The following is a 14457-nucleotide window of genomic DNA, read 5'->3' as shown; positions in this document are numbered from 1 at the left end:
CAGTACAGCAGTATTGCTGAAATAATGCTGTTGGGTAAACTAGTTTGAATATAAAACATGATAATATTTTTCAAGCATGTTTAACAGTCTGAAGTTGCACCTGACTCAATTATGGTGACAAAAATAGCAAGATAATTATTACTGAAATCATGTCTGTCAGTTTTGCAATAATATACAGTATACAACTTATCCTTATACTGACCCACAGTCCATGCTGTCAGTCCACCCATCCATCTTTCCATTCATCCATCCATTCACTTTGTATATCCGGTTATCCTCTGTAGGTCATATGGGAATGCTGGAGCATATCTCTGTGTATTTCAGGATGAAGGCAGGGATTAAAATAACACAGAAGAAAAGTAATCAGTGTTGGGGGTAACAAATTACAAGTAATGTGCGTTATGTAATCAGATTACTTTTTTCATTACAGTAATTACAACAATTTACAAGAATATATCTCAGTTACTTTTTCAAATAAGTAATGCCAGTTACTTTGTTTTCCCATTTATTGACTGACAGCTTTCCTGTCCCCATGTTGAAAGAAACTGGGAGTATGTGCAGAGTTGCTGTGTGTGCTGTGTAAAAATAATTAGGGTAGAGTGGGGGGAAACGCCCCCCTACTGTTTTCCCCAAAATAACCACAAGATAAAGTCAAGATTAATTTTTATTGTAACTATGGACTACATTGACAAGAGTGATGTAGAAGTTTTCACCATGAAGCTTACACTGTTGATGTACCGGAGAGAAAGCGGATTTCACAGTAAATGAACAAATTTTCAGCAATAAGAAAAAGCTTGTTTTAAAGCTTGTTTTATAGAACATGTGATATGAGAACAGTAGGGCCTGTAGATAGAGAGTACCTGTTATTTAATAAAAATAGAATTTTATTTTTAGAATGGCAATTTCTTTCTCAAACATAGTGTGTGGTAAAATATGACACAATCCTTAAGGGGGGCGTTTTCCCCCACTCTACCCTAATTATGTCAAATAACAAATATGCTTTATGTATTTAATCCCATTTTATTAACCATGCAGTTTTTTCTGCTGACCTTCAATGATCCAATATAACCATACTACTAAGCAAACATGACTTTAGATAAACATAACATTTGTGTTTCTTCTTCTTTTTATTGCTGAAGAGTGTTGAACTACTTCTCCTGTCTTATTCTTCATGCAATCCAGAATCGCAGCACAATTAAAAGGTTTGTTTGAGCTGCATCCTCTACTGTACAGATGTTAATTTACATTTCATTGAGCCTGAGGCTTATTCATTTCACTTTTGGTGTGAAATGGGTTTTTACATTTGCCAGAAATATAACTTCTTATACTAAAAACAAACGAGGAAGCCCAAGCCCACAAATATAACACGAAAGTAATGTAACACATTACTTTCCATAAACGTAATGTAATTAGTTACTTTACTTTAAAAAGTAACTTTACCCAACACTGAAAGTAATTTAGCTTGTAATTGGATGAATACTGAATTGCTATTTAAAAAATAAACAGCAGCAGGCAAACACTTGCTAAAAAAGATTTGACAGACGTGGCCCTAACAGATTTGAGATATGACTCAACTGTACTCCAGAGACTTGAGTTTTGACTTGGACTTAATCTCAGTAACTTGTGAACATGTCCTATATATATATATATATATATATATACTGTATATATATAAGGCTGTGAAGGGGAGTAAATTTCAACAGGGTGGCCCTTATAAGTTCCAGTCCAAGCCAGTCACATTTTTTTAAGGGAATGAACAAAAGTTCTCAAAACTCATTAGTCTATGAAAACTATGCGAGTGCATACATAAATGTAGCAGTACATAAAAAAAAAATACAACATCATTCTTCCTTGAGAACGTTTAGACTGAAGTTGTTGCACACACGTATAATGCTTCGTCATTTGCTGGAGGCGTGGTTTATCATGGCTGACAGCAAAAGCTGGGAACCAAAGTTACGCAACACCCATACATTATGAGGAATATGAAGAGGAAAAACCAGCAGATTTGGCTGTTTTTGGAAAAAACAACAACAGCTGAATTTTATTTTCGGGACAAGAACTTTTATTTCAGTGTATCAGTATTGAGACTATTTTGTCAGTCCAGTTTGCCTCACATTATATCACACTTAAACCTAATGAGTAATTCTTGTCATGGAATTGTCACGCCCTAGTAATGGTGGATGGAACCTGATCTGTCAACAGTTAGACATTAGACTCACAGCTCACATTTATAGAAGCCCAACTCACCCCCCACAGACCTCATGTGAGACAAGTCCGTTTGGTCATCAACTTTCCTGACAAGCACCAACAGCTGCAGTTTGAGTCTGGTCTCTCAGCTTAAATACTAGGACACTGTCATTTGGCTCCTTTTATCCATGCACAAGCACAGTGCTGCACAGAGACCTTAAGAATCAAGAACGATCTGGATCAGGTCTCTGTATACTGTCCAGATATTCAGTGATTCTTTAACTGTTTCACTTCATTAGAGTTATTTTCGTGTCAATTGTTTTATTTTATTTGTCCATTAGCAGTGGATTCTGGACAAAATGCAGAAGGAAACCAAGATAAAAATCTTGTTTTTTGTGATCATGGTGGGCTCAGTGTGCATGTTAACAGCGGTGGTGACAGACCACTGGGCTGTGTTGAGTCCTCGAGTGGAGAACGTAAACACAACATGTGAGGCAGCCCACTTTGGCCTTTGGAGACTTTGTAAGAAACACATCTACATTGAGGACGAGGAATTAATTGGTAAAGGTTGTGGACCTATCAGCTTACCGGGGGGTAAGTGACAGATTATCTAATTATCTAAGGTGTTTTTTTTTAAATGACCGAAGGACTTTCCATGCATGCAGGCATGTTATGCATGCCTGTATATACATTAGTTTTCTTTTTGATGTTAATTTTGTACAAATATAATCATCATCATCATACATAAGCACAATTTATGTTTGTCAACAAAACTAATTTCAACCATGTAAAACACAGACCTTTAGATTGATAGCTTTTTAGATAAGGATAAATTATAGTACTATAGTGTCAACCCTAATCCTATACTGATTTTATATAATTCTGTCTAAATCCTGTATAATTATTGGCTAACACTTTGTATAATTAACAATTAGTTCGTTGAGAGAATAAATGTGCAGAGCTGTAATCTAGGTAAAGGGTGGCTGCTTTGAAGATGCCAAAATCTTATATTTGTATTTATAAAGTATATAAGTTTATATATAATTATATAAGAAGTTTTATTTATTTAACAATTTTAGTCTATACATCATTCCCACACACCCATTTATGTTTTTGTTTCATAGTTTTGATGACTTTACTATTAGTTTGTATAAAATAGTGGATAATTGAATAATAAAGAAAATAGCAATAATAAAGAATAAGTTGATATGTCCAAACCTTTGACTTAAAGTGTTTGTATTGCTCACAACCCCCCCCCCCCAAAAAAAACAGTTGTAGTACAAATAAGAGGAACAAGAGGAATACATTTTACATGATTTAAACTAGCCTAAATTTGACTACTAATCGTTTTAACCAAAAGTGAAATAAATAAAAGCAAAACATTCCCCACCCACCCCGAACTTTGTGTCTAAATTTATCCCTTTCCTCCTTCCAAAAACACATATCTTAAGTATTTATATATAATCAGAGGTTTTCAGACTGTCTTCACGCAGAGAGTTCCATAATCTTTTAACCCTCCCTCAGTCCATAGTCTTCTAAGCCCTCAGTCAGGCCCATGGATGGTCTGCAGATCTACTGGGATTTCCCTGTCTGTGGGACTTGTTTAAGTGCTATGATAACTCCAGCGTGGATATCACTGCTAAAGGGGGAAAGCAGAATGACAGGAAGTACCTAACAGGTGTGAACTGTTAGTAACTCTGAACCTGACAGACAGGAAGTGACAAAGCCTTGGTGAGGGTGAGAGTGGTTAAAAATATATAATATATGCCGACAGAGACAGTTTACACTAACTAGAAATAGCAGTTTTTTCTTTGCACTACTTATAGTGCTACTATACAGCTATAATAACAATGTAATAATAATGATTATTATTTTTATAATTAAACAAATTAATTACATTTAAATTTAAATGATTAAAATCATAAATTCATGCTGCCTTTTTGGGATTATATCCCTAAAGCCCCGACACCTAACACTAACCATATTAAACATGCTGATCAGTAAAAGTATAATTTTTTTTGCCACAAACTTGAATTCAAGCTTATACTTAAGTTTAATTTACTGTTTTTAACATGTTAAAACGTAGCAGCTGTGTGAGTACGTATGTGACTGCCCTTGTAAATGTAGTCAGTAAAATCTATAATTAGGCTGTGTAAATAGTCAGCTGTCCCAAGAGGGGAGACACTGAATTTAAGAGTGGTACAATTCCATTACTGTGACTGACGGTCACATCTGAGAGAACAGTATAGATGCATGACACCTTTTTCTCAACACAGACATTTCTATTGTCCCTCAAATAACACCACTTTGACTGTGGCCCAAATCATCAGGAGTCTAAAATTATAACTTATATTATGTCTTTTTTCAATATATGCTTATATTTCATGCTTTTGAGAATATCAAGATTTTGCTGATTTGTGTTTGTAGTATTAAAATAAAATAAATTCCTCTCCCTATACTCCGTACTGGTGCTGCATTGCAAAGCAGTTGCAAAAAGAGGCATTGATTCTATTTGAACATGAGAGGAGGTGGTGGAACTGGCAGGTAGATTTGAATTTACAGGATGACAAAAACCTTTGGAAACATGTACATTAATATCTGGCGTAAGACATGGCATTATTACAGTTATTAATTTTAATATAGATCGATATTACAGTTTCAGGGAGTGCGTAATGAGTATTAGGAATAGGGTTGCAGTCAGCTTTGCTCTGTGTCGTATTAAAAAACTATAAACATAAATTAGCTTAGACATGTGATATGTTTTAGCCTTCCTTGCCAATGATTGCATCAATACAAGGCACATGATTCTACCATTTGTTTATTATTTGGCAGTGGCACAACATGAAAGACTCAACATGCCATGCTGCACTACAGCAATATTATCAGTCATTTCTCTAAATAAAGCAACACAGTTGAAGGTGAACAACAGCAGATTGGAACATTTAGTTAAAAACCTGTTCTCCCCTTTCTTGAACAGTGATTGTCTCATCAAAGCATAGCAAACTTTGCCTTCGGCCTCATGTGTTCAGTTTTGTCACATTGGCAGTCTCATGGAGCCAACTCTTCAACAGTTGTCAAATAACTCAGCATTTATATTTAGCTGCTCGTGAAATTACATGGGACATAAAAAAAAATAAAAAATAAAAACTCTGCAGTTGAGACTTAAGCAGTGTTGGGCAGTAACTAGTTACTAGTAACTTAGTTACTGTAATATTACTTTTTGCAGTAACTAGTAGTGTAACTAATTACTAATAAGATTTCAGTAATAATATTACAGTTACCATCCATAAAACAGCTTAGTTACTTAGTTACTTTTAATTCCTCAACCCCGCTGATTTAAAATCCAACAATCAAATAATTCCTACACTGATAAAAATTATTTTGTGGTGAAGTAAATACTACAGAAAAACAAATGTAATTTCTACATTAAATAATTTAGTTCAGGCAAGAATAAAAAAAGAGTAAATTCAATATTAGTACTCAATTTAAGCTTGTAGAATTTAAAGTTTGAACTTATAAGTATATTTTACTTGGAATTATTTGTTATTTTTACAAAGATTGCTTAAGTAAATATCAACGTCATGATCCCGTTGTTCCCATCATGCACTTGGGCATGAATAATTAATAAGGCAATTTTTTTTTTACTGTTTTCGAGATGTATTTACAGTTTTATGGTTGCTTTTGTTGTTAGGTTAAGTAACTTGCTGTTTTGTGACATCTGGAGTTCATTTTTTTTCTCAAACTCACTGATTGTCATCGTCATTGTGTATCATGTGCCAAGTATTCAGTTCTCTGTGTTCATTCAGTTAATAACTATATTGAGTCAATATATTACCTTAAAATGAAAAACGAGCTGTCTACTTGTTTACATACGTGATTGTAACCTAACCACATGCTTTATAGGCATTTTGTTTTCAGTGCTATCTTGTTTGAGTAAAGTTTACAAACCGTGACTGAGTGAAATGTACTTGAGTATTGCAGGGTAAACTTCAAATAATTAAGTAGAAATTACTCATCAAACTCTACCTGGACACGTTAAATTTATTTATTTCCTTTGCTAATTTTAAATAACTTAGTTAAAGGGATAGTTCACCCAAAAATGAAAATTTGATGTTTATCTGCTTACCCCCAGGGCATCCAAGATGTAGGTGACTTTGTTTCTTCAGTAGAACACAAATGAAGATTTTTAACTCAAACCGTTGCAGTTTGTCAGTCCTATAATGCAAGTCAATGGGCACACAATCTTTGAGAGTAAAAAAAACATGCACAGACAAATCCAAATTAAACCCTGCGGCTCTTGACGATACATTGATGTCCTAAGCCACGAAACGATCAGTTTGTGCGAGAAACTGAACAGTATTTTTATAATTTTTTACCTCTAATACACCACTATGTCCAACTGCCCTGAGTGCGTGCAAGGCATCCGGTGCGTGACGTCTGTATGTGCTCTGGCGTAGTTTACGCAAGCGCCGGAAGCAATATCTGGGAATATGTGAAAAGTCAACACTCCCAGATGAGTTCGCGCGAGCAAATGTAATTCTTTTATGTAATCTTAAGTCGGTTTGAACAATCAGGATAAGCGCAAGTAATTACCATTTTGATTAGCTGTCATACCCACAATCTCTGTGCACTGTGTAAACAATGAGTGACGTATACGTGCAACAGATCGTTTCAGCGCTTGTGTAAACTGCGCCAGGGCAGTTGGACATAGTGGTGTATTAGAGGTAAAAAATCAAACCGATCGTTTCGTGGCTTAGGACATCAGTGTGTCGTCACGAGCCGCAGGGTTTTATTTGGATTTGTCTGTGCATGTTTTTTTTACTCTCAAAGATTGTGTGCCCATTGACTTGCATTATATGACTGACAGACTGCAACGGTTTGAGTTATAAGTCTTCGTTTGTGTTCTACTGAAGAAACAAAGTCACCTACATCTTGGATGCCCTGGGGGTAAGCAGATAAACATCAAATTTTCATGAACTATCCCTTTAAGTAGATTTTACTTAATTCTGTATTTAAATTTTACTTAAAAAATATGCGTGCAAAAACTTGCAAAATAAAAATTAAGTAAGTTTAACTTCTTGTTTTTTTTCAGTGATTTATTTTCATAATTTTCACGACTCGCACATGCATGTGATGTCCCCAGTGCAGCAGGCATGCTTGGAATATGGAAAAGCTTACATTCAGCAGATAGAAATATTGCATTATATTGATTTTGTCAGGAAAAAAGATGATCTGAACACTGATGTGTAAGTTGTGGCTTTACTTTACTCTGGCATTGCATTCCACCTACATCCCTCTGATCAGCATGTGGTACATTATATTAATCTTTTTAGAAAATTAAACAGTTTCTTGCAAACTTATGTGATTTGATAAAATGCAATGCAATGAAATATAATCATATATGGGTAACGAAGAAATTCCAATTAGCTTCAAGCTACACATGACAATTAATGAGATGAATACAACACTTCTACTTGAATGTCACTATCATTCACTATCGAGTGTTTGTAATAACTTCTGACTGCGATCCATTGTGGATTTTGGTCAAATGATGAAGACATATGTTGTTAGTAACATTCTAGACTAATTTTATGAGGAAGATACACTGTTACAACTTCTGTGGGGCTTGTAGAAAAAGTAATGTAACCAGTAGTGTAACTAATTACTGTTGCCAGAAAATAACAAGTAAAGAAACAATGTTACTTTTGAAAGGAGTAACTAGTAATGAGTAATATATTACATTCTTTGAGGAACTAGCCCAACACTGGACTTAAGGCAACAGGTGACTCACACAAGAATTCTTGTGAGGGGCTGAATAAGTCCTGGCTAATAATAAGATACAGATCAGCAAAAATATATATTTTTTTCTCAGTCTTTTTTTTATTTATTTTTTTAATTCTTTTTCTTTTCAGAATATAAAACATATATTCACTTAAACATTCTTATATAAGGTTTCTTTAAAAGGTATAATAAATAATAATATTAATGTAATTAATGCATTATTAATTCATATTTTACTTTTTTTTTTTTTTATTTATAATTTTTTCCCCCCAGAAATCAACTGCTCTTACTTCAGACACTTCACACCAGGGGAAGATTCTGAGATCTTTGAAGTTAAAACTCAGAGAGGTGAGTTCAAACAAACACTGTGCACCATTACTTCTTCTATATGTCCTGTAAAGGGTAATGAAGTGGGAAAGAATCACAGGTATAGCGGTTATTCACAAACTGAATTCTTATGTTTATAGAAACTTCTAGGAAAGTGCTCTGAAGCATGATATATTATATTGTATTTGAAAATCATTGTCATTGACAACAATAGCTCTTGCTGATTTCTCTACTCAGAATACAACATCTCAGCAGCTGCGATAGCCATCTTCAGTCTTGTCTTCATGATTCTGGGCACATTGTGTGTGTTGGGTTCCCTCAGAAAGGGAAAGGACTATCTGTACAAGCCTGCCGGCATGTTCTTTGCTTTTGCAGGTAGTATGAAACATCTAATTATTCTCTTACAAATAATTAATATGACACTGCATTTTAAAAAATAACATTAGCATTAGCTAACAATCAACATTTATTTTAATGAAAGATACTTTTAGAGGCCTTTTAGAGGTTTGATTTTCATATCTGTTCTGTCCTCAGGTCTGTGTGCCATCATATCAGTAGAGGTAATGCGTCAGTCAGTCAAGAGGATGATAGAAAGTGAGGAAACTATCTGGATCGAGTATTACTATTCCTGGTCTTTTGCGTGTGCATGCACGGGTTTTGTCCTGCTCCTCCTCAGTGGAATTGGTCTGCTGCTGGTCTCCATGCCACAGATGCCTAGAAATCCCTGGGAAACCTGCATGGACGCTGAGCCTGAACAGATATAGAGCAGGAATTCCAGATTCCAGCAGGTAAACCACTTTCTCAAAATATATCTAGACCTCTTTGATACAATGTCAAAGCTTGACAAGCAGAGGTCGTAAAATGAGCTCAGTAACTTCCTTTTTTCCTCTTGCGAACTGGCACTGAAAAACATAGGTGTGTAACACACCCTTTTACTTCCAACCATGCCAGCAAGAAGCCAAGCTTTTCAATTATTTTTATTTACATATATGTAACATTTAGCATCATATTGTATAAAATTTTTGAGATGTAATATGAAGAGTGCAGCTGGCATTATGTAGCTGGAGCTTTTGAGTAATAATGCCGTACATTAACAGACATACAGGGAACGTTTACAACAATGGGATGGTTTAAATGGAGAAGTGTTGCAAAGAAACCGTGATTGTTAGCGTGAAGGATTGAAAAATTGTTAACATCTGACTAGCATATGTTCAGACGCTGATTTAAGTGGAAAAATTAATCTGCGCTAATTTGCAGATAGTGAATAGTGCAGTGGTGTAATGCCACAAGATTTTGCTCCAGAAAGCATAATTCATATCCTGTAAGTGGATTTATTTTATTTTATATTTTTAAGATGTGTGAATGCTACTTTGGTTTTGTGCTTAATAAATCTCATTTTAATGATAGCCATTTTAACAATAATTATCTTTTGCCTGGGCACAGTGATGCTCTCAACTGCCTTGAGCAGAATGCAAATGTTTGGTCTGCTGTGGTTGCTGAATGCTTGGCCAGACATTTTGGAATAATTTCAGATCTTGCAGGTGCAAAGAAAATGGCATCAATTTCACTCTTATGTGAAAAAGTAAAATTATTCTAAGACTTTCCAAGTCTACAGCTTCCTGAAATGCACCCACAAACTGTGTTTACAAGCTTGAAATGGATTGGTGTGCTCAGTATTTTTTTTTAGAAGAATGTACTTCTGTGATTTATCATTTATGACCCTCTCAGGAACTGTGGTCACTTTTGGGTCTGCACAAATCCGGTTTATGTATCTAACTGTAACATGTATAGATCTGAAAAAAATCTTCACCCGATTTTTGGGTGGTGATTCACCCAAACTGGCCTGTGTGTATAAAAAAAGATCTTAACATCAAATGTATTGCCTATTTAAATTCATCAGGGTTTTTGATATTAAATGAAATACTATAGAACCTTTTACATTTAAAGCTCAGTGGGCTTAAAAAGTCTTATTAGACCTGGTTCCTCAACAAACTCTTTTATAAAGTTGGCAGTTGGATTTAGAATGTGGGAATCACCGTCACTGACAAACACCAACAGGGTGTCAGAACTAATAGGGTGTTGTGAGCAGCGCTTGGACAACCAAAGTGAGTTGAGAGCCTGCTTGTGGTCCTTCCATTTTTTTTATTTTCTCTCCTATCAATTCCTGTCATTGCCATTGCTAAAAAAATAAAAAATAAAAAAATAAAAAAAAGCTGGGTGAGCTTACTGACAACAAATTTTGAGTTTGTAATGGCAATTCACAAAAATCATTCATTTGACAGATAAAACTTTGTAATTATTTCTTTTGATGTTGTTTGCATGCAGAACAAGAGACCTGGATGTTTGGATCATGTCATGCTGCCCAACAGAATAAATGTATTTCTGGTATTATCACCCTATGTCATGAATTTCTAATAAAACAAATAAGCTAACGCCCGTGTTCATGTCGTTGTTCATTCAGTCTCCTTTACTGTGATTTATTCGAAAGTGGCATAAAAAAGATTGACTTTAATGTACACCATGCACCAGAGGTTTTGATGTATTTACTGTATTCATGTAGCTGTTAATATAGTTTTACTACATAATATTATCTAGGCATAGTTTAACAGTCACAGTTTATGTTTCCATTTTATGAACAACAGCTGTAAGATAGCTAGACAGCTCTCTGATCTGCATGCTAATTATTCTCTTTCTTTAAGAACTGTATGAACCACTCATTATGTTTACCATTCATTTTACCACTGTACAAATTTGATGCCATAGTTAAAAAAAGGAAAAACATTTGTCAACCAGTCATACATACTGCATGTACAGTATACTAAAGCAAAATTAACCATTGATTACTTACAAATGAAATATCATTTCATAGAATCCAAGATGGTAGTAAGTATGTGATTATAGTGTATCTACTGTAAGTGTCTCAAATGTATTTTACTCTGGTGAGACTTAATCTTCTTTTAATGCCATTTTATGGCATTTTCCTGGCACATTTTAGAGGGAGTAGAGTTTTGGTAAGGAAAGCTTGGCGGTCCTGGTCACTGTCAACTCAAGTCACCTTTAGTCACAGTTTGTTTCAGAGCTGCTTCACAGTAATAAACAGGGATGTAACAGAATCAGTGAAGCCAACATCTAATATAAGACAAGTTCAAATTCTGCTATAAAGCAGGTATAAATAGACAATGGTGTCATTATTCTGCTCCATTCAGTTCAGTATTGATTCAGTTCAGGTCAATATCTGTGTATAATTCATCAGCTATCCAACAAGTTCAATTCAGCAATAAGCAGCTCAACTGAAGACTGTAGTGTAATTATTCCGATCGAATCAGTTCAATATTGATTCAATTCAGTTCTACCAGAAAGACTCAGAGGGCAGGTGAATGTTACATGCTATTTATTCCATAAATAATTAACAGATGGTAGCAAGCTACAATGATTCATGTCTAGTTGTATTGAAAAGTTCTTTGGCATATGCCCCGTCCCTTTTCAAATCCTGGGGATGCAGATTAGCTGTCCCTGCCTGAAGATAAAGGCAGGGGCGGAGCCTACCCCTGGTGGATGGACAGTGGTGGTGGTCAGCATTCAGCATCAGCATTATCAATTATGAACGTAAAAGAGAAATTTCATTTCTTATACACCAAGTGTCAAGCAGCGTTTGGCCAGAATGATGTGGCATTAAAGTCTTCCTTGTAGAACGTTTGCTGAAGTTTTCATTTGAATAACAGTGTTGACGTTGAAAAAAAAATCATCAATTATAAACAAATATGATTTAGCTTTTATATAAAGCAGCTCTACAGAAGACAATAGTGTCAATAGTTTTGTTCTCATCTGATAGTGTCAGTGCCATCAGATGACAGAAATGGAGGCAAAAACCTTGGGAAAAACCAGGCTCAGCCAGGGGACCAGTTCTTCTCTGGCCAAAAGAGCAAACACGGTTTGATTTATGGGGCTGCATCACATGTGATGGTGACAATGGTTGACCCCCTTTGCAGGAAGAATTTAAAATGTACTCATGGTCTGCATTACTCTTGCATAATTACCTTAATGTTGGACCACTGTTTAAAACTGGGGTAGATATAGTCATTAACCTTTTGTGGCAAATGAAAAAAAAAAAAAAACTACATATAATAACACTTCTAGATAAACAGATTTTTTAAATGAACTTTTAAATGAACTATTCTTATATATCAGCATATGATTGTAGCAAATGGTGTGTTTGTCCTGAAAGGCTGCAAAACTCCTTAGAAAATTATTTCATAATTGATATAGTTAGTTATGTCTAATATAATGTTTATGTTTTATTTTCCATAATTTTTTTGAGTGCATAAAGCAAATATGGCACATTAAGATGTCATTCTCAAGAGAGATGCACAAGGCACCACAACAGTTGTCCCAGCTGTAGACATATCTTTACAAGGGTATTGCTGTTCATTTTTAGGCAGCACTCAGAGAATTCACTGGAATCAAGGCTCTGGGGAGTTCTGAAGTCCTTTTAGCCTTGGGGATGCCAGCTGGGCTGAGGTAGGAAGAGAGGAGTCCTATATAAGCAGATTTTTCGGATGCAAGAGAGATGAAATTTGGGGTTGAAAAAATAATACAAAAATTAAAGTTTGAGCTTGCTATGATTGGTCAGTGCAATGTGATTGTCATCCGGAGTCCAAATTGTGTGCCATGTCTTGACACTAGAAATCCACAAAACTCATCTGCGAAGTGATTCACAAACGTGCAGTGATCCAAAATGCACATTATGAAGGTATGCCCTCATGAGCATCAGCTGTCCCCCCTGCAAGTGTCCCTAATGGTTTGTTTAGGTCTATGGCAGACAATTTCCTGGCCCCCTTTAGTACATAAAAAAAATCTTTTTATGTGTGGAAGTGGAGGAGTGTTTCCTAAAGTCAACATACAGAGCCTTAACGGAGTTCCTCTGAAATAACATCACATATGGCAAATGCCAGTCAACGCAATTTCTGTTGAACAAGCTAACTACTGTTAACTACTGTTAACTAATAATCTATAATTTCAGTCCAGCCACAAGATCCGTGCTGGGAATGGGCATATCTGTAAACATTATATAAAAATCAGCATGGGCATCAGCATTTTCATGTGAAACATTCAGTAACAGTCTTCAAGCTTCTTAGTTTTTATCCACATAACACTGTGACAGTATTTGCTTTCTTAACACCTCACAATTTTGGAAAGCCTTCCAGAAGCTTGGTGTCCATAAGTGCCAACAAACAACTCCCAAAACATGTAAAGCCAGGCTTGTAAAAATTACATGGGCTTACCTGGAGCTTACACAAAAGAGATGCAGATAACACAAGCATAGCCAACTTTGTCACTTTTATGTTGTACATTTTCTTAAAAAAAGATAAAGCATAAAGGTAGGACAAACAAGCTCCTGATTCATGGACCAAATCATCCTTTACTCCCACCTAGTGGCATAAAATTGCATTCACCATTGAAGGCTATAATTGCAGCCCCATATTAGTTATAGATTGTGGCATGAACTGTGGAAAAGATGTACAGGTAGATTTTATTCAATTTTTAAAAATAAAGAAATTAGGTTATGCAGTATCTCTAGAACATGAGCCAAGTAATCTGATGATATGATTTTCTGACATACGATATATGAAATAAAACAAAAACATTATATATATATATATATATATATATATATATATATTTTTTTTTTTTTTTTTTTTCTTTTTCTTTTTCTTTATCTACAACATGTCCAATTACTACCTTTTTTTTTATCTTAGCAGTCAATGTTTTGGACCTAGTTTTTTGGTCTCGATTTCGCATTTATACCATTTACATTTTTTGTCTGTACATACAGTTTTAGTATAAAGTATAAAAAAGTATAATGATAATAAATACAACTTGAATTACACAAAGCCCATAATTATTTCTGCACCAGCTCGGATATCTAGAGCAGTGGTTCTCATATCATTTTTTAGATGGTGGAACACTTCAGCAGTAAAATTTGCTGACTTCTTAACACCCCACATCTGGGGAAACCACCAACACCAGCAGTGTGGTAATTGGTGTAAAAATGTTTTCATAGCGGACATACAGTACTAGGCTATATATAGTCAAATAATGTAGTTTACAAATAGCATGTTGGTAACTTACATCCACTAATACAAAATAAATTATGTTATTAAA

General features: G+C 35.0%; 1 protein-coding gene across 2 annotated transcripts; it reads left to right on the top strand.

Annotated features, from left to right (window-relative positions):
- The first annotated feature begins 2362 nt into the window (after positions 1 to 2362).
- cacng1a (calcium channel, voltage-dependent, gamma subunit 1a) lies at positions 2363 to 10727 on the top strand. Of its 2 annotated transcripts, XM_058780100.1 has the most exons (5): positions 2363 to 2781; positions 8242 to 8316; positions 8533 to 8670; positions 8830 to 9083; positions 10621 to 10727. In XM_058780100.1, the coding sequence occupies exons 1-4, from the start codon at positions 2547 to 2549 to the stop codon at positions 9057 to 9059; spliced, it is 678 nt and encodes a 225-aa protein (XP_058636083.1). In that variant the 5' UTR covers positions 2363 to 2546; the 3' UTR covers positions 9060 to 9083; positions 10621 to 10727. The 2 variants fall into 2 exon arrangements, with proteins under 2 accessions (XP_058636083.1, XP_058636082.1); XM_058780099.1 differs by having other exon boundaries at positions 8830 to 10727.
- Positions 10728 to 14457: the final 3730 nt, after the last annotated feature.

Source organism: Onychostoma macrolepis, chromosome 06, assembly GCF_012432095.1.
Source record: "Onychostoma macrolepis isolate SWU-2019 chromosome 06, ASM1243209v1, whole genome shotgun sequence".
Taxonomy (NCBI): Eukaryota; Metazoa; Chordata; class Actinopteri; order Cypriniformes; family Cyprinidae; genus Onychostoma; species Onychostoma macrolepis.
The sequence above is the reverse complement of the archived record's forward strand: the minus strand, read 5'-3'. Positions and strand labels throughout refer to the sequence as shown.